Source organism: Haliaeetus leucocephalus, unplaced genomic scaffold (assembly GCF_000737465.1).
Source record: "Haliaeetus leucocephalus isolate CR32 unplaced genomic scaffold, Haliaeetus_leucocephalus-4.0 Scaffold339, whole genome shotgun sequence".
NCBI lineage: Eukaryota > Metazoa > Chordata > Aves > Accipitriformes > Accipitridae > Haliaeetus > Haliaeetus leucocephalus.
The window spans coordinates 13,504,228-13,528,177 of NW_010972775.1; the positions used below are offsets into that span (position 1 = coordinate 13,504,228).

A 23,950-nucleotide genomic window follows, 5' to 3' on the forward strand; every position below is an offset into this window, starting at 1 on the left:
TTTACGCCAGCCCCTAGATATATGTTAACACCATCACTGAAGAGAGCACCCTCTGCGGGGTGTACCTGCGATGGGCCCATGCTTGCACGTCCTGCCTCAAAGATGATTTGCAGTTGGGCTGTGATGGAAATGGGAGACAGCATGTTGGCACTTCGTTGCTTGGACACTTCTCTTGTCCTTTTGTGGATATGCCTGTCGTGCACCGTGCATACCCTTTTTTGAGAGCACTGCTCTTGTTGGCGTGAAAGGCTCTGGTCTATTGATTTGACTGTTAACTCAGTTTGCTTGGGCAAATCACAGATTTCCTACATTTGAAATGGAAAGTAATAACTTTCTGCCTTTGTAAAATGCACTGAAGTAAGTGTGTTGTACATTTATATATGAAGAGGCCATTCAGGCAGCCAAAAGCTGTTTTGTATTGACATGTCCTATTCAGGGCTGGTTTCGTTTATAGTTAATTTTAAATTGAGGCTCTTACTGGAAGAAATGATCTTATATGGTAAGTTAGATGCAGACGCTCTCTTATAACATATACATTATAGCTAATATATATTTGCTCTTAACTGGTCTGTAATTGGTTAAGGGTTAGTGTTAAGTAGATGATTTATTTCCTGTAAGTCCTGCCACTTATTAAAGTTGTGACCTGCAGCAGGAAATGAGGTGTGGGCAAAATGAGACTGAACAGCTGCAGGTTTTTGTAAGGGGGAAGTACTACTTAGCAGATTCCTTATGTCAGTTCAGTGATTAGGAAATAAAACTAGGACAACAGAGTGTAAATATGTTCCTAATACACTACTGACATTTCAGTTGGTTTTGTTAATAGCAAATAATTTTCCAATAGCAAGAAAGATTTACAAGTCCATTCGTAGGTCTTAATAGTTGCATAGCATAGCAAACAGACTCAGTATATGGTACTTAATAAAATAACATATGATTATTTTTAATAGAAAAATTGTGAAACCTGTTAAACATTTTCTTAGACACATTTGACAGTTTTCAGTCTAGTTATGTGATGTGCAAATTCCCTGATGCAAGATAACTGCTAAAACAGTTCTTTAATTTTCCTAGGGGAAGAAACGGTGATTGCTGTACCACATGGGAGTCGCAGTGTGAGAATTACCCTGAAAGGACCAGCACACCTTGGTATGACTGAGCTGTTTTATGTATTTATTCATAGGCAGAAGGTAAAAACAGAACCTTGTATCTCAACTCATCCAAACTTTGGAAATATGGGTAAGATCATGACCTTGATTCCTCTTCCTATCTTTAATATCCAGCCTGGAGATAGTCCTACAGAACACTGGAAGTCCACTTAGTGAAAAGAAATAGTATACATACTGGTGGTTTCTAAATTTATGTAAACCAGGTAATTCTTATATAAGATGTCTAAAATGCGGTACACTCTTAAACTACATGCAAACAGTTGTGTCAAAATTACTTTCAAAGGCTTATGTGTGGGATTGGGACCACTCATATAAAACAGCACCAGATTTCTGTTGAAGTCTGAGATAGCGTAAACAGTCCAGTTGAAGTCAGACTTGGTCAGTGAGCAATGTTCAAGGAAAAGTAATCTAGGTAAAGATGAGGTAAGATAAACAAAATACATAAAATAAACTACACAAGTCCTGTTTCCTTCTAATAATTTTGGTCATGACATACCATCTATGAGAAACAATTTGCTATTCTGTTAGATGTTTGTTTCCTAACATTTTCTGTAAGGCTGATGGTAATATCTATGGTAACTTCTTTGTCCAGAGGCCTACTTTACATAAAGAACTGATTGTTTCAATAAGTGCGACTACCATACCAAGCAATGAAATAAACCGTTCATTTAACATTTTGAACAATTTTTTATTAGTAAAAGTGGAAGACTTAGTCTGAATCATAGAAATAAAAAGGACTTCTACTCCTCTGAGATATGTAAATAGAAGACAGAAATGCATTTTATTTGAAAATTGCTCATCTAGTTGTTTGCTTTGAAGAAAATAGTCATATTCTTTCAAAGGAAAAATTGAATAAGACTTCCACTTTAGAGCAGCTCCAGAGTGACAATAACTTCTAGATATAACACTGATATCAACAATGTACAAAACCGAACTTATCTTGAAATAAATAGTATTCATGTAAAACTGTTGCAAGGGACGTATGAAGGAATGATCCTGACCAGTTCAGGTCAGGACTCTTGGTCTTTCTTAAGTAGTTCTGCAGAAGGAAGTTTTTGTTTCAGCTTTGTATGAGGAACAAGTACTAGATTCAGTGCCTCCTGGGGGGTTTCTGGAAAGCTCCTGAGGAATGCAGCAGCAACTCAGTAACTAAGTACAGAGTGCTCCTGGCTTCCTACCCAGGGTGGTTCCGTAAAGAAGCTGTGGCTTGGCATTACCTTTGTTAGCTAGTTCTCTAGCTGGACGAGAATTGTCAAATGTTCCTTTAACCACTTCCCCCAGCACATCTGTTTGCAAATCTGTGAGGATTTAGACATTTTTTACCTAAAATTAAAATGACAGAGGTGAAAAACAAGTGAGAGCTGTTGTAGGGAAGGAGGTGGAAATTGCTTCTGGCTTCATAGCCAGGTCTTCAAGAACTGCTATTCTAGGGGATGTGCTTTGGGAAAGTTTGCTTGTCTGCCTTTCTGACTGTACGTATGTTTGTGGGTGTTTGTCACTTAACAGAAAATATCAAGTGATCTTTGGTCTGCAACTTCATTAACTTCTGTGCGGGCGTGCTGGTATAGAGGCAGAATTTAAAAAAAAAAACACCTATAATTACAGGCTCCATTTGTCAGAGACGTTCTTCCTGGCTTGTAAAGAGTTGAATTTAACAGGTGGAACAGGGACTACTTATTGTAGAACTCTATACTGCCTCCTGTTGCCAGTATATGTTTGCTCTTCAAGTAAAGTTAGCAGCAGTAGTGTACACTCAAAGAGCACTATGGAGTGTCTGGCGCTTTTCCCTATATCTTGTGTTCTTTTGTGCTTCATCTTGGGCTTTATGATCTGCTCTTGTTCCAGGGAAACACAGCTGCTGGATTAATCAAAAATGGCAAAGTGGTTAGAGATGTAGTGCATAACAGATTTGAAACAAATAATTCTCTGAACGTTGTTTTACAATCAGCAGCTTAGTGTTTTAGGAAAGACTGCATTTCTTTGTAGCTGGTAAGAATAAGTATTTGTTTGTGCGTATAGACACATTAAGACAGACAACAGATTCATCAGAGAGCAAAGGTGTTACTCCGGGTTTTTTTTGCAAACAGGCCCCTTTTGTATTTCTGTCTGCTTGGGTTTTGTGAATGATTTGGTGGAAAATAACCAAATAATTAGTAGCAAAATGGTTATGAATAAAATGTTTCATTGTGTTGGTTTTGTTTTTGATTTGGACTATATTATGGCTTTTCTAGCAGTTGTTTTAAGAGCATTAGAATCAAAACAAAAACTGAAAGTTCCTTGAAATTAATCCTCCAGTAGAAGAAACAGGAAAACCAGAAGCTAATATTTTTACAAGTGGCTAATGCTAGATAACTGAGTTCATGAACTTAAGGGAGTTAAACTTCACTAAAAGGAACTGAAACTCTTTTTTGCCTTTTCATCAATTTCTTCTCTGCTTGCAGTGATTTGCATTACTTGACAGTATTTAGCTATACATCTATGCACTGCTTTGTCTTTTGACACATGCTAAGAAGACGACAATGTTGCTTGCATTTTGAAAAGAATGCATGTTTTAATTTGGGCCCCTGTATTGTGCTTTCTACGAATGAATCGCACGGAAAAGAAAGAGCTTTTGTGTAGCAACATGATTTGCTCCTTCTTGCACTGGGAGCAGGAGCTATTTCCCTGGGAATTCTTCCGTGTGCCTCTCTACACAGCGGGGTATCTGCAGTGGCTTCCCCATGCCACACTGCCCTACTCCTGCCTGCCACTGAGTATGGGAGGCTTTTGCGGTGGGTCTTCCATCCACAGCTAGGCAAGGCATTTCCATGGGGAAAAGACTCTTTTTATCAAGGTAAGGGAAGTAACACAAAACCAGACAGTTTTGGGTCTTTGGCACCAGTGATTATCTTGTTAGGCACAGAAAGAGGTGAGCACTCAAGAGAATTCCCTGTCCTTTTGACTCTGCACATCTGGAGTCCTAAAGACCCCTCAAGGAAATGTTTCCCTAACTTAGGATGGGGAAGCTTACTCCTGACGTCAAACTTCCCAGTTCTTCAGGAATACAGGACCCTGCAGAACAAATAAATGTTTGGTGAATTCTTTTCTAAACCTTGCCTATAAGCCAGTTGGTGAAACCCGTGTTCACAGTTACTGCTCTGAAATCAATAAAGTAGTATTTTTGGGGGATTCCCTAATAATAGTTACTATGTTATGTATGTGTCGCATACACTAGATGCTTGGTTTCACTCTGTTTTAGAAGCCTGTGATGATAAGCACTAGATACTACTGAGCAGGAATATATTGCATCTGAGGTTATCTGTTGTGCTGTGGAATAGCGCTTCATCTCCCTCTGTGACACGCTTCTGGGAAAATCTGAGCAGCTGTTCTAAGCTTCACCGATGTGACCTCCAGAGATACAAGCCATCACTCTATAGTTGGACCTTGCAAATAAATACATGCTTTGGATTCAAATCTAGTGTAGCTCTAACATAAATGTATGTCAGCTCTTGGTGAGTTATCATGTTGTTGGTTGCTGAACAATATTCTTGGCTTGTGCTTAGAAAAACATAAAAACTCTTTTTTATTAAGAAAATTAGCATAAAGACTGTAAAGTAATGCAGCTCGGGTCCCCATCTTCAATATCTTTTTGCAACTGCCAGATGTCTTACTTTGCAATCCTAAATGCTAGTTTCAAAGGGGTCCTGTACTGCTGAGGACCCTACTGACTTTATGTGGAGTTGGAAGTACTTGAGATTTGCTGATTTGACTCTTAGTCAACTAAATGATAGAATAACAGGCATCATGCATTAATACTTACTGTTAAGCAGTGTAAGTTTGGGGTCAAGGCTTGCAGACGCTTAATCCAAGAATGCTGAGTTCTGGATATTTAAAAGGTTATTTTGTAATGCAATCGTAAAAAAAGTAACAATGCAATTGTTACTTCCACTCCTGTAGAAGTAACAAACAAAAATATGTAATAATCCTCTAAGTAATTGATTTCTCTGTCATTTGTTTATATCTATCTGTTCCTAATGTAAACACATTGGACAATGGGGCACATTGATTCCCAGAGTTTCATTTTTCTCTCTTTGACAAAGTACATTTGAGTCACCACTAGATTCCTACCCTATGATCAACATAAAGTCATTTCCTACAAACATATCCTTCCTTAAACTTCCTTCCAGCCATGTATGTGGTCGTTGTTATACCTATAAGCATAGTGGAACCTGATGCTTAGAAACTTGGGATAATGTTAGTACCTTTTCAGGGAAGCTGATTTTTTCTAGAATTTCTTCACTGGCTTTGTTGGGTATGCTCTAGAATACATTTGTATTTTAAAAGACCTTAAGGAGGAAAACAGTAATGATGGACTGCAGCATTCAGAGTATGTTTTCAGTACGGGTAAAAACAGATGCTCTTAGCCTAAATTATCTAGCCTGAATTAGGTAACTCAGTTTAAAGTACCAAAAAAGGCAAGGTAGCTGGAGAAAGAGGGTATTTATAGCTCATCAAAAGGTTCCTTTTAGCTTGCCTTGAGCTCATCTGAGATTCATGCCTTTCTCATGCAGTCCTCTGACAGATTGTAACCAGACCAGTGTATTTCAAGTCATGCATCTTGCTGTGCCTATACGCCGTATTATGCAGAGCCTAAAATTCTACTTTCATTATGAATATCTTCCTTTAGCTTTGTCCACTTATAGTTCAGTCAGTTTGCTGGAAGTGACTCAATCCTAAAATGCTTCATCTGTCTTCTGGAGGTTGTTGGGCTGTTAGTTTAATCTGTTTCCAAGGAGTGCAGAACAGCTCAGAAAGGGTTTTCACCACCACCTGCTCTGAGAAAGGGACATCCCTCCGGCAGTGCTGCAGCTACCCACCTCCCGGCCGTGCTTTCTACTCACATGGGAAATATGCAAAGTTGAGTTAATGAGCTCTGGAATGGGTAGAGTGATACAGGTATTGAGGTGAGTGTTTGGTGAGTTTGACACCATTCAGGCTTCTCTGGAGACTGATTGCTGAAATTGCTAGGCTTTTGACTTGCATGGAAGTATGAGTTATTTTTCTGTGTATTGATTCTATCTGTTTTGAGTTTCTTTCAGCTTGTCCTGCTGAAGCTATTCCTTTATAACTATTTAGAGCACTTGGTGTAGGTGTCTCAGAAGTGCTTCTGGTATGAAAAAAATAGTGTGTTCAGGCAGGTATTCCTGTGCTGGCATGTCATGCAATTATGTATCAGCCTACAATCTCTGAAGCAGCTAATATTCTCACAGGTACTCTGTGTGGTTTTTTAATGCATGTATACAGCTGTTACTTGCAAGGCAAAGTTGTAAACATTACTTTCTGACTTCCTTGAAAATGAAAAATATCCCATTTAAGTTTACTAATTGCATGTTTCTTCTTTAGTTATAGAGTCAAAGACACTACAAGGAGACAAGGGAGAGCACAGTTTCAATGCTCCTGGAACATTTGTCATAGAAAATACAACTGTTGAATTTCAGAAGAGTACAGACAGGGAAATCGTAAAGATCCAGGGACCTCTTGGAGCAGATTTCATTATCAAGGTGGGATGTGTGTATGTACAAATCTACAAAGATATTGCAAGTATGTGCAACAGAGTAGGTGGCTGTCCCTCAGGTTGTAGCAATACAACAAAATCTTGTAGCTAGCAAATAAGGAATCCTAATTACAGTCCAGAGATAATTTATACTAAGTGTATCCAAACAAATTAAAATGTTATGAGGTTAATGTCTTTGCTGTGGTGGAAAGTACCACAGGCTCTTTAATGGTAAAAATGGCCAGGACTTTTGTTTTAAATGTTACTAAAGGACTAACAGTGGGATCCGGTGCAGTGGATTGGTGTTAATCCAACTGAAGACTGCCACCTACTGAATCTGAGCATTGCTTCCAGCAGCGCCCTAAAATCTCCCTTAGGCATTGCTAATCCAGCTACTGACCATTTCTAATCCTTTTAAGTTTCTCTTCTACCCAGGCCACGTACCAATGGCTTGCATCATACATGCAGATATTTATATGTAGAAACATATCAATATTTGATTGCCAAAGGAAGATAGTCATACAGTTTTCCATTGGAAATGACGGCTGTTTCAGTATTATCACACCACTTGGTTTTATCTGTCATGTTGTAGAAATAGTTCTGTAGTTTTTAATTTTGCGTCTTCAATATCACATGTGCAGTTAGACTTGCCTGAATATGAACCAGTGTGCTTAGATCAATTATAGACTTCCCTCTCCAGCAAATTTTAAAAATTTTGCTAACAGTGAGATAAGACAGAAGAATACAGTTAGGAACTTTGCCAATCAAGGATAGATAATCACATAGTGACATTAGTACCTTGAATAATTTGAAAAATAAAGCAACATACAAGTGTTTGACTATTGGAAACTTAAATTTAAACGTTACCGTTGACTTTCTAGAGGTATTATGCCTGTTACCATATTACTCTCTGCACTGCTATTATATATGAATTATGTTTTGAAATGACATGAACAGTGGAGTACAGTATACACATGTGTTGTAATGGAAATTTCTTCAGACCAGGTACTCTGGATCAAAAGAGAGTGTGGTTCAGTTCTTTTTCTATCAACCCATCAGTCATCAGTGGAGGCAAACAGAGTTCTTCCCCTGCACAGTGACGTGTGGAGGAGGTAAGTAATGGCAATTCTTCAGGAGTGTTTACAGCTTGTCCTGGTTTCAGCTGGAATAAAGTTAATTTTCTTCTTACTAGCTGATACAGTGCTGTGTTTTGGACTTAGGATGAGAATAATGTTGATAACACGTTGATGTTTTAGTTGTTGCTAAGTGGCGTTTATAAGTCAGGGACTTCTCAGCTTCTCGTACTGCCCTGCCAGCGGAGGCTGGGGGTGCACAAGGAGTTGGGAGGGGACACAGCCGGGACAGCTGACCCAAACAAGCTAAAGGGCTATGCTATACCATATTACATCATGCCCAGTGTATAAACTGGGGGGAGTTGGCCGGGGGGCACCGTGGCTCAGGGATTGTTTGGGCAGTGGTCAGCGGGTGGTGAGCAATTGTATTGTGCATCACTTGTTTTGTACATTCTGCTAGTAGTTTCCCTTCTTTTTCTGTCCTATTAAATTGTCTTTATCTCAACACATGAGTTCTACTTTTTTTTTTTTCCCACTGAGGGAGTGGGGAGTGAGTGAGTGGCTGCATGGTGCTTACTTGTCAGCTGGGGTTAAACCACAATACGGCTGGAGATTAACAGTGACTGATTTTCAACCTTCATTTTGCATTTTTATTGATTAAATGTTTGTGTTTGTTTGCACACTGGTGGTTCCTCAGAAAAAGAAATGACAGAGTAGCAGTTAAGTTGGTTGGTTAAGTTAGTTTGAGCATAGAGGTTTTTTTATACCTTGTATTACTGGAAGTCATAGTCTTCCATAAGGAATGATCATTTGAGTAAGAACGAGATACCTTATAAATAACAATATGACATTCAACGTGGAAAATGACAATTCATAAACGATAATTTGGGAAAGTAACCAAAAAAATACAATGAGATTTTAAAATAAGGATAATCAAGAGATGGAGGAGGAAGCTGTTTCTGGCCACAGTAGTAGACTGTGTAGACTCTCTAGGGAGAGTTTTAGAACACTTAGTTTAGAAATTAGTTACGCAGAAAGCAGATAAGTAAATAGAATTTAAAGAACAGCTACTATCAATACCTTTGGCTGTCTGATCTTAGACAGTCCTGATGGTAGTTAGGGCAGCAGGTAGTGTGCTGTAGGGTCACTGCCTGGTTTAAACACTACAGCTTGTACAATGGTTAGATGAAGTGCAGCTCGGCTCTGCTACTGCTCATCCAGCCCAGCCCACTGCTTGTCATGTCTGGTTCTGCAAAAAGCGTAACCTCATTGTAGGAGGAGTGTTTGACATTATAGATAGCTATTTCAGTTCAGCTAGCATTACCCAGGTCACCTGAAAAACAGACTGGGATACTAGTGATAGTGGTGTAGTGGTTTTCTTGGAGAGTACATATGTGGTTTAAATAGTTACTTGGGACATGAGTAAAAAGAGTGAAAGATGTTTAAAGCACAAGCAGAATCTGGGGAACTTTTGATGGACCATCCATTTTGGCACTTGCATCTCACTTTAATCTGAAATGCAGACATTATATGTGTATAATATGTAGTCCCACAGGAAACTACTGTAACTTATAAGATGCTTGGCCTCATGAAGTGTGATTCTTGCTGGAACTGTGAGTGGCAATACATATCCTCTGATGATTCTATCACACTGTGTTTATGAATTTTTCCCTAACCTATCTGACAATGGAAGAAGTGTAAAGCATCACAGTTATTTTTGAGGACTGCATGTAAACTCTAGATAACTTAAAGGACATATTTACCTTCCAAGTAATTGGCTCAAATCCAGCCTTCTTCACACTGGTGTTGTGGATTGAAAATTATAGCTACATGTTAATCTCTTTGAAATTAGCCAGGGTTTTCAATGCCCTACTCTGTAGCTGCATGTCTGTAATATGAAACTGGTACCTTTATCAACAGAGCTTGACACTCTTGATGGCAGTCCTGAGAGAGGCCAGTGACTGAAGAAGCACAGAAACTAAGCTATTGCTTACCCATGAAAGTAGTAGTCTTAAGAATGGCATATTGCTGAGGCATGCAAGGAAGTTGTATTGCAGCTGCCTGGCTGTAACCTGTTACCTTAAAGTGGATTTAGTATCCAGATTGTCTGTTTGGCGCCTCTTACTGGCAGTAAAAGAAGTTGTTCCTCACAACAGAGACTTGGAACCCAGGCACCACCGTTCCTCGCTTGGATGCTGCTTCTACATTTACTTCTGTAACCTCCATATAGGGGAAGGGGGAGTGTGACGGGCATCTCAGAAAGCAGAGTCAAGCTTGAATGAGCAAGGACGTTTAAAAATTGTGTTTATCTTGTTTGCAAGTGGCATATCGTCTGGGTCCTTTCAGTACTTACAAGAACTGGAACATACATGCTTTGAGCACTGGAACTGTTAGTTCTTTATGGTTATCACTCTCATGCATGATGACCCTTTGAATCAGCCAAGAGACACACAAGTGAAGCCATTGATATATGATACTTAGCATTTTCAGTAGACGCTGGGACTTGTGCTGATAGTTTATTGACTCTGTTTGGATTTTAATTCTTGTGGTTTCAAAATTTTTTTCTTTGCACATACCAGAACATCCTCCTCCTCTCCTCAGTCTAAGTCCAAGTCAGCTCTTTTGAATGAGTCTTTTTTTCTTAGCCAAAAAAGCAACCTAGTGGTTTATAAATCTCAGATGCCTTCTTGTAACCAGTCTCCACACAGATTTTTTTATTTTTTAATTTTTTTTTGCCAAGTAATTACTTCAAGTGTTCTTTAGTTGGCTCTTCAACTAGGAATGTTCTTGAAACTATTTCTTGGTTTTCTACAGTTTAACTTAGCGATGTTGTTGGATCTCATCTTCAATTCCTCTGGTGTTCTGTTTTAAGTATTTATTTTTTTTAGCATGCAAGGCTGTGTAATATAGCTCTGTAACATACATGGTAACTCCTCCTTGGGGGAGGGCAGTTATAAATTGTGGAACGTGTAGTAGAACCGTATGACTTTGTAGGGTTGCCTCGGTGACAGCTGAGCTGCTCCAGTACATGTATTCCTGCATCACATAAAAATATGTATGCTTTTACTCTTATACTTAGAATATTATTAGAATAATGTGCCAGAGTCTTATCTAGTGTTAAGATAGGTTAACATAAATGTTATGCTGAATTGCCCTTAACTGAAGATCTGGTCTTGCATATTCCTGTGTAGTGTTTACTTATTTAAAAGCAAACCGAAGAAGAGTAACAGGAAATTAATTCGATGGGCAGTGCATTGTTGGGGGGGAGGGGCGCAGAATAAGGCTGCTTTAATTTATCTCCATTACCAAAATTTAACTTTGCTTCTGCATTAGGTTATCAGCTTAATTCAGCTGAATGCGTGGATATTCGTCTGAAGCGTGTTGTTCCTGACCACTACTGTCATTACTATCCAGAAAATAAGAAACCAAAGCCCAAGCTAAAAGAATGCAACATGGATCCCTGCCCTTCTAGGTTTGTATGACAAGTAAATTTAAGTGTGTGGTATAGTCAGTTACTAAGGAACAAGCAATTGTATTTACTTAATTTCAGTTCTTTTAATCTTTAAGGCTACTTAGTCTTGATTGATTATTGCACATGTTAAAGGCTGATGTCTGGCACCATGGCTAATAGATTTGTGGCACTTCTTCAGTGTTGCAAAATAGGAGACTTTGCTTTATACAGAGGTATTGTAAATATCAATTTGTCTGTTCAAGGGCTAATTCTACTTTTATGTCTTTTGCTGAGTGGTACAGCACTAGTACAAGGATTTTGTGAGGTTGTGTGAGGAGGACAGATTGTTTGCCTGCTTTTGGATTTATCGATGTTGCCATTCAGGTTTTCTCATTAGGCAGCCAGTAGCTCCAGCTCTCAGTCAGCATACAAGTTCTGCACATGGTTTAACTTGGTTTATGCATCTGCCTACCGTAAAAGTTTCATTCTTCATTTGTACTGTGGAGCTGACAATTATTAAAGTTTGAGGGGTTTGGTTTTTCACACTAAGAATTAAAAAAAAACCCAAAAACAAAACCACCAAAAAACATTCAAAGTAAATATACTTGTGGTACAAATACCACAGAATATTACTGCCAAATTATGAAAGCTATAGTATACATAAATTGTATTGAATTGCACTACAGTATTTCAAACTAACTTTTGGATTGTCTGGTGAGGTTTCCTGGCTGTGCTAAAGAATCTTAAAATAACATCACAGTATCAAGTCCCAGAACCTCACATTAATATGCCAGCTGGCCGAGCTAGAGTTATATGCAAGAAGAAAAGGAAACACTCTCAATGGATTTCATTTCCTATAGCTAAACTGTCCATTTCCTTTCATTCCTGTTGAACATAATTGTTGATAGTGACCTCTAACAGTTATAGATGTGCAGACTTTCAAGTTTTTTTCCTGGAGAGTTGATCACTATATGGAGTGGTAAGACCTCAGTAATGCTTCATGGGAATGGGTGCCAAATGTTGCGAAGCTGGAATGGGAAAATTAGGGAAAGAAAGGGTGTGATTATCTTTTTCCTTGCAAATTTAGCTTATACAGACAGAAAAAAGAAAGTACTACTGGATATAATGCTATATTTCTTAGTTCTGGAAGTAAGTAACTTTATGCCTGCTCTGTGCTGCACAGTTCAAATAAACAGCTCTAGAAGGATCCTAAGCACCATTCAGGACCTATCTAGGATTAATCCTGTGATGCATTCATTTCACTGCCACTCATATTCCTCAGCGGTCTTTGTTAAGAGTATGTAACTATTTTCTTGTTAATAAAGTAACACAGACCTAAAGGATCACTGATAATAAGATTCTCTGCCGAAGGCTTGCTCATTCAATATTTTTTGATGGTATGAAGTGGAGAAACTGTATGCTGAATAGATCTCTATCTGTGCAGAAGAGGTAAGATTATACGAGTCATTGTTTGCCACAAGGGTAATGTGTAATAAATGTAAGATTCCCCCATTTCATGTTGGGAATTGCTTACTTTAAGCATGATCATGTAAAAGTATGTACTTGACATACAGTCTCGGGTATGGGAAATAGTGATGCAATATTTATTTTGTTGACAGTGACGGATTTAAAGAAATCATGCCCTATGATCACTTCCAGCCACTTCCTCGGTATGTATAATCAGGATAGCATATGTGTCAGCATTAGCATAATTTTCACTGCAAATATACTATTTGAGTACTAAGATCATGGAACATCTTCTGATTTTTGGCTGTACAGGAGAGCAAGTTTATAACAGTCCTGTACACATTTTGAAGCTTGTGATTTATTTCAGTGTGCTCTGGATGATTAGCTTAACAGTAAGATGTTCTTGATATACTTGAATATATTCTTGAAAATATCAATGTGGAAGGATTTAGAATAAAGAATTGTCCCCCTAAGCCTTCTCCTGCTGCAGTGCTGAGAAGACCATCTCCTTCAAAATGCACGTATGAATTCTTGTCTTGAAAGGTTTTTATTCTGAAGATGTATGCAACGAATATATTATTTTATAGAACAGGTCTCCCTATGTTACAGGATTCTAGAAATTCTCTTTCCCTTGAGAGGTCTCATTCTTCTCTTTTTTAGACCTATACTCTATTTATTGACATCAAGGCTGACATGTCACTTTAAAGATACTGAGTTGTCTGAATATTTATTGCCTAAAATTAAGTCATCAGAGCACAGTTTGTTGCCTTTTTTTTTTTTAACCTGAATCAATCACAAGAATTTAAAACTTCTCTGGAAGGCTTAAATGTTTTGTAAAGAATGTTAGGACTAAAAAGCATTGAGCCAGATTTACTGTTAATGTAAAGAATTATAGTTGATGGAGTCAGATGCATATTTATCTGAGTTGAACCTCTGCTTTATTATGTCATGAAATGAATAATGTGTATTTTTCTAAAGAAGTAAAGATATGAAGTAATAAGAATGAAATCATAGACTTGCACGGCTCAGTGGAGCTACTGATTACAGCTGATATAAATGTTGCAGCAATTTACGCTTGTTGTGGATCTGCTGTCCTGTGATGCACTTTGGCTTTCATACATAGATTGAGTTTTTTTTTTTCCTCTACGGCTTTATCCTGTAATGTTCCATAATTATATTCTGTGTCTCTCCCATTTCTTCTGCCAATGTCTTTGTACTTTGGATCTCCTCTGGAACACAGCACAATTTATTTACATGAGTATTTCATCTTCTGAACTGCTCACGGCTTGGAGACCAGTTGGAAGAGAAATTTAATCCCCCTTTCTGTGCTTTACTATGCTCAGCACGTTTGCATGACGCTGTGGTGAGATAGATTATGGCTGCGATAAAGCTGTGGGCAGGTTCTCTTATTTCAAACACGAAGAACTACAGATGAAGGCCCGCCTCATTTCAGCACCTCGGTGTGTCCTGTCAGAAGGTATCATGGTCTGCCTGGGTGATGCTCAGGAGTAAGAACTGTAAGGTAGCAGATGGCCAAGCAGGGCTCAGACTTGGTGCCAGCAGGAAGGAGAGAGAGGAAACAGGCTGTGTTCCACTGGGAGGGCACATAAAGAAACACAATGAACATGTAAAAGCACCTTTTCTTGCTGGAATTTCTGAAAGAAAACAGCAGCTGAACCAGCCAGTTTGTATACCTGCATCAAGAGGTGAATCTGGTCCAGCGTGGATCCAAGTCTTGCTTCAGTGTAGCAGGATGTTTTCTCTGTGCTGTTGCTTGTCAAGTAACTGCAATGCATCAGTCTGTGCCAGTTCTGCTGGGGCTTCTTCCACCATTTCTTTTTGCTTTTTCTTTTCTTACCTGTTTCTTACATGCTAACCCAAGACTGTTCTTGCAAAGCAGGCAGAAAACCAAAGTACTGTAGATATGCTTGAGCAAAGCTGTACAGACTCCTTCACCTTGACCAGCAGTTGTACATCACACCTCCTACATAACACGAGGGCCGTGTGGAGGACTGCTTTGCAGTCCTGTGGCATTTACCACTACTTTCCCATTCACACGAGGAAGTTGTGGGAAAGTCATGGTGTGTACCGCAAGATCTTGAAAGAGTTCTCCTGTGGCTAGAGTTGTAAATGCCCCACTGAAATATTTTTACAGATGGAGAATTCTTTTGAAATAAATAGAAAAATTTCCCAGGATGAAAATTTTCTTTTAAAGCTTTTGGAATGCCTCCATTTATTTCAGACTTGTTGGACTGTTGAGGATCGCTTGACAGCTGTGGGTTCTGGAAAGTATCTCCTTGACTGCTTGCCCAAGACCCCCCTTTTCCCCAGTAGCCATGGACCTCACTCCATCTTGAAAATGCTTGTGGGAGTATGGGATCTGGAGTGTGTTCGAAACTGATGAGATAAAGAAAAACAACTATAAAACTTCATGCTATAAACACTTGTGAGGCTAGTATTACATATAGCACAGTGAGCCTTATATATATAATTCCATGAGCTGCTAATTCATTGAACAGTTAATTGCTCTTTAGTTCCTGACTTTTTTTTAAAGAAAATGAGTTAATGCTGGCTATTCATTTAAGTCAAAGAAAACTGTAACTATTAGTCTTCAAATGTAATTTGTACTTGTGATATGATATCAGTATCTGGGCATACAGCTTTATTCTGAATGCTTTTGAGTATATCCTCTACGGTTAATGTTCCATGGCTTGTTGTATGTTTCATGCTCGTTCTTCTGTTGAGCTTAAGCTTGATTAATATGTTTTTGTAGGCAGTTTAATGAATTGCTTAAATTAGGAATTGTCCTTGATTCACCTGCTGCATCATAGAAAGTGGGTAGTAATTACTTAAATTTACCTTTGATGTATAGGCCTTTGCTTCATCTAGTCTGAGGTTATGACTTCCTTTATGTTAACTAAGTTACTCTCCATGAATTGATTTTGGTGAGATATTGTAGTACTTTCTGAGTCCATTGCTCATAATGGACATAATTTTTTCATGATCCTTTCTGAGCCCCTGCAGTTGTAATAGGAATAAGTTTTAAACTAGCAAGACATTGACAAACTGTAAGATGTGCTGCAGGACTCAATCATTTCCCAGGGCTTAGCTTTGATTTGGGTGGGGGGTGGAAAGAAAGCAAGAGATAGGAGGTGACAGGTGAGTAAATATTGCATGGGGGTCACTGGAACCGATAGACAAATGCTATGATAGAAGCTTGTTATCTCTAAACATGACAGGAGCAGGATATTATTGAAGTTATCTTTTGTTGAGAAGTGGTTACTTAAGTATACATTCATGCTAAGACCAAGAGATAAATTAAACGGTTCATAACCTAAGAACCCCCATGTAATTCTCACTTCAGATGGTGTAGCAATTTCCATCTTTATTGTGGTTAGGTCTAAGATCATGGATAGATGTCCATTTTGAAGACCTTCCCTCCCAGCAGGTTGTTTATCATCCCTCTGTTAGAGGTTACTACCCCACAACTCTGCTGGTTGACAGGGCCGTGTGAGTTTTCCTTAATCTGTGCATCGCCCGGCTTCAGGAGGAATCAGCTAGCCTAGCCAAAGCAGCTGAAATGGATGAGCAGCTGCCTTTTGCTTGAAGCAAGTTGGAAAGTGTGAATACAAAGTCATTCAACAGCATTTTAATGAGGGTGGAAAACTCTTGCAGAACTGCAGTGATGACCAGCCAAATGGTATCTGTCATGATTTAATTTGTTCACAGTCCTTATGGATGAAGACAGTTTGAAATGAAATGGCTGGGTTTACCCAAAGCAAGTATTAGAGTTCCCATAAAAATTCTTACATGAACACATTTTTAAGGGTAGTGTGCATGATGTGGGCAGTGATGAGCAACTGTGGGTAATAACACCCTCAGTCAGCACAGCCAGATCTGTCTTTGTCTTTGGACTTCATATAATCTCAAGTACATATGCTTCTCAGTCTCTGACAATGGTAATAAGAGTATATGTGACCATGTAAATTAACTGTGAAAAATATTCTATTTAGATGATTTAAACTATTTCTAAGTAAAATCATTCCAGTAATCAAACTCAGTATATTTAGGTTAACTCATGTATGAGAATAAGATTTTCAGTTATTTTGGGAAATGTACTTAAATTTATAGTTCTATTTTTCTTCTCATTTTGCACATGAATTTAAGCCTGGAATAATGCAAGGTAGCTCTGTCATTCAATGTATTTATATTCAGTGTGTGATAAGAATCCAGCAACTAAACTGTCAGTGGGTTTTAATGACACTAAGGCTGGATTCGGTATTTTGCATTTTTAATAGGGGTTAGTGGAATAAAAAATAGACTTCTTTTTAATATATGTGAGTTCTTTTTCCAGGTGGGAACATAACCCTTGGACTGCATGTTCAGTTTCCTGTGGAGGTGGCATTCAGAGGAGAAGTTTTGTGTGTGTAGAGGAGACCATTCATGGAGAGATACTGCAAGTGGAAGAATGGAAATGCATGTATGCCCCTAAGCCCAAAGTGATTCAAACCTGCAATCTGTTTGATTGTCCTAAATGGGTGGCAATGGAATGGTCTCAAGTAAGTTGAAAAGTAATTTGGACCTTTATTCTTGTTTTCTAAAGAAAGCCTCTAGTCTTGTGCTACCGTGTATTTGTGAGCACAGGCGTATTAGAAAAATAAGCCCTGCAAGCATAGTTCATAGTACTAGGAGAAGTTTGCGCTAAGTAATTTGGCCTGATGATCAAAATATTAAAATGTCTGTGTGGAGAAAATTGCATATAGAATTATTTATGCCTGTGGAATTCCTGCTTTACACAGAGGAGGAATTAGAGCCAGAGGCCAGGCCCCTTTGCAATCAGGTCATCTCTCAGTTCTTGATAAATGTAATATTTCACTGCATATAATAGCTAAAGGCAAGCCTGTCTAGGGGCTGACATGTCTGCAAGGGTGATTTTCCAGCATTCTTACCTTCCATTATAGTAACAAGAACATAAAGCCAACTTATCTTGGCTGTAGTTATCTGATACAGTCAGATAGCTCAACACTTCTATAATTCCATAGTTCTTCCAAATGACATCACTGACATACAGTGAAGAAACTGTTCTTGCAGCACGTCTGACCCAGCTTTAACTGAAAATGACCACTGTGAGAGAGCATATTCTCAGTATATAGCCACCTCTGTTCCAGACTGTTGCCAATCAGATAAGCTTCACAGAACCCCGAGAAGTCACTTGCGTTCCCAATACTTAGACATTTTTTCCAGCATCAACCTTTTCTTTATTCACCTAGCAATGCAGGGACAAATTCATACGTCTCTGATACCTGATTGATTGCAGAAAAACTTTAGCGAACACATCATCAGTACTTCTAACTTGCTTTTTAACAGTATTTGTAAATATAATAAAAAAGAAACAGCGTGAGATGGTTGCATTGTCTCCTGCAGTGCACAGTGACCTGTGGCCGAGGCTTGCGTTACCGAGTAGTGCTGTGTATTGACCACCGTGGGCAACATGTCGGTGGCTGTAATCCACAACTTAAACTACATATAAAAGAAGAGTGCATCGTGCCAATACCGTGTTACAAGCCAAAAGGTAACTGGAATTTTGTCTGGGTCTGTTATTGTTTTACATTTTTGTTAAGAGAATTAAAAGCCCCTGGTAACCTTTTTCAGAAATGCCAGAAGCTGGGGTTTACTAGGACTTATTTCAGTCTTGGCAGAAACAAGCATTTTAATTATTGGTGCTAGGAAAAGTGCCCTGCTGATATTTTTTGCTGATAATGTGGCCAGACTGTCATGAGGTGAACATGCTAACTAAATCTATACAGCCTGGTCAAACTGGGAAAACCAGAATTAATGAGTTCAACATGGGGAGGAGGAGTTGTTCAGTAATACTGGAAATGGGAATGATACTCCATATGTATCATCTATCTTGTTTGTTTGCATCTCATTAAATGTGTCAACATTCTCAGTGGGCCTCATCAGTTGATTAAGTTATAATCAAACGGGTTTCCTTTCTCTCTTCTCCATTTCTGCATTTTTAGAAGGTCTATAGCAATGATGTAAATTCGCAAGTATTCTCTAAAAGAGCTGGTAAGGCATAAAACAATAAAACAGTGCGTGGGAAGTCAAAAGAAAAAACAAAGATGAGGGGAAAAACCAGTATATCTTGTCCCTTGCTTACTTCTGTCCCTGTGGGCCCAGACCTTCACAACTCACCATAAAGATTTACATAGACAAAGTGAAACCCATGTGTAGACAACCCTATGTTTCTCTTCAGGATGTTTTCAGACTCTAGAGAATTCTTCAAGCAGAAAACTATTCAGGGTTAAACCATGAAGTAGAAACTAGCACTGAAATTTTAAGAACCTTCTTCTGGGGTTTTACTTAAGTTTGGAGGCGCAGATCTTCAATTGGCTTACAGTACTCCTAGGAAAAAGCAACACAGAAGTGTAAGATGTATAGACAGATAAAAGAAGCTAGTGTTGTTTTTTAAATTAATTTCCAATTTTGGGAGAGCTGGATAGCTCAGCAAAAAAACATTTTCTGTGAAAATTTTCTAATGAAGCCAGTCTATCTGGAGAGCAATGTGCATTTGCTATGCTCTGGCTTCTTTTTCAGCTATAAACTTAAGTTATAACGATAATCCATTACACTGAAGTATAAGCTACAATCTAATACAAATTGCCTGCATTTGGGGAAGATGTGGGAAAGAAGTAAAAGATTAAACAGGAATGGAAATTGGATTACTGGTACCCTCTCAGTAAAAAGGGGTGTCAGAATGGAGCTCAAACATGATGAAGAAATTTTCTAGGAAATTATGTTTTATTTACCAGTATATCTTTATTCAAAAGCATTAGATCAATAGGCAATGTAAAGTGTGAAGTGCTAAGGTGAATAATGCTAACATCTATCTATTGCTTTGGTTTTGGAGGAATTACTTAATGTTTGGGTTTTTTCTCTTCCAGAAAAAAATCCTGTGGAAGCAAAATTGCCATGGTTTAAACAGGCACATGAAATGGAAGAGACCAGAACAGTCTCAGAAGAGCCAACGTACGTACATTGTCTTTTACAGTGAAGAAACTTTTCTGGTATATTTTGCATATCATCTGGAATGACTCTTGCTATGCAGTTTGCTTTGACAGTTGGCCCTCCTTGGGAGATGAGTTGTGTTGTGAGCTGTTCCTAATTTTATGTCTAAATAGTTTTGCTTCTGGAGCTCCTGTTCTGGATGACACAGAGCTACGCTATTATAATATCCCTATATCATCCAAGCAATGCAAAGGGATCTTAATTTAGCCTAATTAAGCCCTAATTAATGCATGTGGAAGCATTTCAGCAGATGGAAATTAAATAAACTCAGTTTTATCCCAGTCATTGCTGTTACCTCAAGAATGTAGTGGTTGTATTAAAAATTAAGAGGTACTTTGTAGGGTTGCCAGGATTTCCTTGGAGGGTGAGACCAATGCGTAAAGAAAGTGAGAAAAACCTACTGATCTCTGAGCTTAGCTGAATCTATGGGGATAAGTTGTGATATTTTACACGTGTGTATGTGTGAAATAACATCTGGATTTTGTGAGTCCCCTTAAAAGCTGATGGGGGTAAGCCTTGCAACATTTAAGTCCTGGGGAAGAAAGCATAACTTAAATCCAGCTACACTTGTTCTTGTCCCTTGTATGTTAGGGCATCCACACAACTGCTTACTTATAGGCACGAAACATACACAGGGGTTATATGTATCTAATATATTCAATATATAGTATGTAACTTTCTATAAGGTTTTCATGAGAGGTTTTGAACAGTATTTTGTTGTGCTTTGCCAAATTCTGTACTCATTTGTAGTAGTGTTAGTTTAAAATAATTCAGATGAGCTTACTGAAGTTGCTTTGGATTTATATTGCTCTGAGAGTGGTGTGTGCCCTATAACTTATTTCTCTTCCTCCATCTAGCTATTCCTGATTTTTGGCACACATGCACTAACAGGTGTGATCATGAGTAATAAAATCTTTACACCTGCACTGACTCACAGAAGAAACCTCTTGCCAAACAGGTGTTTGCATAGTTATGGTGACTGTGCTTTAAACTTTTCCCTACTCTAGCGTCTGAAGTCAAGTGTCAACCTACTGTGAGCAGTTATTTCACTGTCCAAATTGGTGGCCCTGAATTCAGGCATGGTAGTAGCACAGATATAAAACTAAAGTGTGATTGTCGAAGGGGGTGATGCAATCAAATGTGCCTGTTGAATGTCAGCATATCAGAATGAAGGTATATGAGGCCACCTCTGAAGAGGATTCAGCATGAAGCTATAAAGAAAATGATCTCAAGCATTACAAACTCATGCTGTGGCAACCGTGAGCTAATGCAGTCTCTAGGTTTTTAGGATCCTTCAGCAGCAGTCTGACAGAACAAGCAGGGAGGACTGGCAGGGACACAGCAAGCTGGTTCAGAGTATATTTAAAATATAATAGAGCTGAGCCGGAAACTTTGTAATGGGTTCCCTTATACCTTGTCCTCACAAAGAAAGCAGTTATTCATGCCTTCATAGACATGACTGATGTATTCCACTGCAGCCTCACAGTGTGAATGCAGCCATGTGTTTGAGTTCTCAGTGCATGTCGTGTCACAGCTGTGCAGTTTTGCAGTTTCCTGGATCTTTTTTTCTTCTTCACTTACTCTGAAGACCTAGATTTTCTTCATCTTTCATTCATGATCTTCATCCTGTTGGGAGAATCTTTCCTTCACATCTTCCAGAAGCATCTTCACCTAAGACTGAAAGGTTTCTCCAGCCACTTCTTGCTGATGACTCTTCTCTGCCATCCTTCTCTTTACTGAGGTCTTGCTGAGGTGCTGTGCTTTCCTAGGCTGGGTACTTTGGGCTCTCCTGGGACCCAGCTCTAACGCTGCAGTCAGATTCCCCTTCAGTTTCCTTTTACCCGTCTTCTGCCGCCACCTGCTCTTACTTTATTCTTCTAAGGAAGCTGGCAGGTAAGGAGAAATGAGAAATAACTGATCCCTGACTTCATCCCTTTGTGCAGATTGCCTGTTGGTCATGTGGACAGTGGTTTGCAAACAGAGCAATTTCTCACTAGGTGCTTCAAATCTCATGCCCGGACTGCTCCTGTCTTTTCCAGCTGGAGTGAGATTTCTGGGTCAGGGTTTAGGATTTAAAAAGAAACTGTAACAATAGGTTGTTGCTTCTCCCAGAGTAAATTATAACAAGATTTCCCTCTGGTTGGGATCTGGTTTACTTTGTTTTCTTTAATTTACACGTGGCACAGTGATAGCTCATAGCCCATCTCTGTCTAGCATGAGGCTTATGATTTCCTTGGTAAAATGCCATCACTTTTAATTTTAGTTAGTCTCTTGTCATCCAAACTTAAACTGCAATATTAAGTCTCAACTTCCAGTCCATCCTTTTATTACAACTGTCTTTTTATGCTTTCGTGTGATATTTTAGTTGATAATGAATAAGAGAATAAATGCAGCTGTGTTTTAGAACCCACAAATGGTGGATATGCCAAAAGTAGCTTGTGGAAGATAAATACTTCTGCTGCTGTGGTCTACCATGGCTGGTGTCCTGAATTTACATAGAGGGGGAATGTTCAAAAGCTGCTTTTTTTTATTATTAGCAAAATAAAAAATGACTGCCCTTAAAGTGAGGCCAACAAAAATGTAAGTCTGACCTTTTTAGTTTTTAGTTGTGGAATGTGATGACAGTTGATACCAATCATTATTTTAAACGTTCTTCCCTTGAGCCTTCTTAGTTACAGTGGGATTCACAGAGAAGCTCCAGCAAGGTTTTTGCATCCTTTTTATTAATCGTAAGTTAAAGAAATAGACACGTCAGCTGCCTTTCCCTGTCATGGCTTAGAACAAAATTAAATGCTTTCAAAAGCTGATCTATTTTTTCGGCAACCTGACCTAAAAAGTAATCACTAGGTTTGTGGAGTTGCAGTCGCTGAATGTGAAATGCGGTGTCTCTCATAAAGGTTGCTGCTCGTTGCGTTTGAGTCATTTTCACAGAAATGTCCCCATCGTGCCTTTGGTGATAGAGAATTACACGTTTTTCACAGCTGCTTCTCTGAAAAGGGCTGGTGATTTTTTCCAACACCTTACACTCCAAGTTGATAAAACCTGGCGGTGCAGCTCTGCTTAGAGCAGGCAAGGGTGGTGCTTCAGGGGAGGGGGAGGGTGCCAGCCAGCACCGTGGAAGTTCTGCCCCAGTAACCAGCCAACATTTTAGATGCTTCTGCAAACTTTTATCCAGGCCCCTTGGCGCAGTAGGGTTGGACGGGAAATATCACAAGAGCAGCCTTTTTTTCAGGATTTAGGCATTTCCTGTCTTAACTGAAAGCAAGAACTGCAGGCATGAGGAAGCTGAAAAAAAATATTAAGAGACACCATGTCATTTTCCAGGTCATCCTGCACTGGCTTTTTCGGAGTGTGCCGGGTGAATGGACATGTCCGTTGGTGTTAGATTAATAGCACTGCAGCATGGACATAGTCACCACTGCATCTGTAGTATGTACATCATTTATACCTGTGCAGATGATTATAGGAGCATTTGATTTCCACATTGCACTGGGAAGAATGACTGTACAAAAAGGCTGATTGTGAAAATTGTGCCTGCTCGGCTTTGCATTTTTCCATTCTTTTCTTTTTTTAATCAGAAGAGGAGTCTCATCTACAAACTTAGTTAAAGATCTCAGAAAATTTTCAGAGTTACCACCATCTTATCTGTTCCATTATAAATTCCTGATGATCTGCAAGGCATCATAATACAAGTGCTTAGGTGCTTCTTAATCCTGACTTGAGTTCACTTTGAGTGTATGCCCATCAAAGGCAGAGTGAATTTGCTTCAGGGAAGTGATGTGTCCAAAGCATTGCCACATGTGTGCTGTGAATGCCACTGTGTAAAAAATATATCACTTCTGAGGTTGATGGAGTTTGCTTTAATGATCTGTCACAGGCTTTGGTTGTGCTTATGTTAAATAAAAATTAAAAAATCATTTGCCTGAACTCAAAATTCAGATACAGTGCCAAACTCTAGAGCTTCCTCACTGTCCAGTCAGTTCCTTGCTCTAATTTTGTATTAGCAGTCTCCATTGGCTTCTGCTGAAGGTACTTACAGTGGACTTCAATATGGTCATCCTTAGAAAAGTTCTATAATTTAGGATTTTAATACCTAAATAGTCATGTGACTAGTTTAGCAAATGCCAAGGTAGAATAAAAAGTATTTCGGGTGGCTTTTTTTTTAATTTTGCACTTCACTAAAAAATACCAG

The 23,950-nt window shown here is 38.9% G+C and overlaps 1 protein-coding gene across 1 annotated transcript in view; it reads left to right on the forward strand.

Moving 5' to 3' along the window:
* ADAMTSL3 (ADAMTS-like 3) overlaps positions 1-23,950 on the forward strand; it is a 184,739-nt gene that overhangs the window by 115,495 nt on the left and 45,294 nt on the right. The window contains exons 7-14 of the mRNA XM_010571932.1: positions 1,069-1,143; positions 6,546-6,703; positions 7,697-7,808; positions 11,103-11,241; positions 12,840-12,890; positions 17,042-17,246; positions 18,112-18,259; positions 19,635-19,719. Of these exons, the coding sequence (XP_010570234.1) occupies positions 1,069-1,143; positions 6,546-6,703; positions 7,697-7,808; positions 11,103-11,241; positions 12,840-12,890; positions 17,042-17,246; positions 18,112-18,259; positions 19,635-19,719 (973 nt within the window). The remainder of the gene's footprint in view (positions 1-1,068; positions 1,144-6,545; positions 6,704-7,696; positions 7,809-11,102; positions 11,242-12,839; positions 12,891-17,041; positions 17,247-18,111; positions 18,260-19,634; positions 19,720-23,950) is intronic.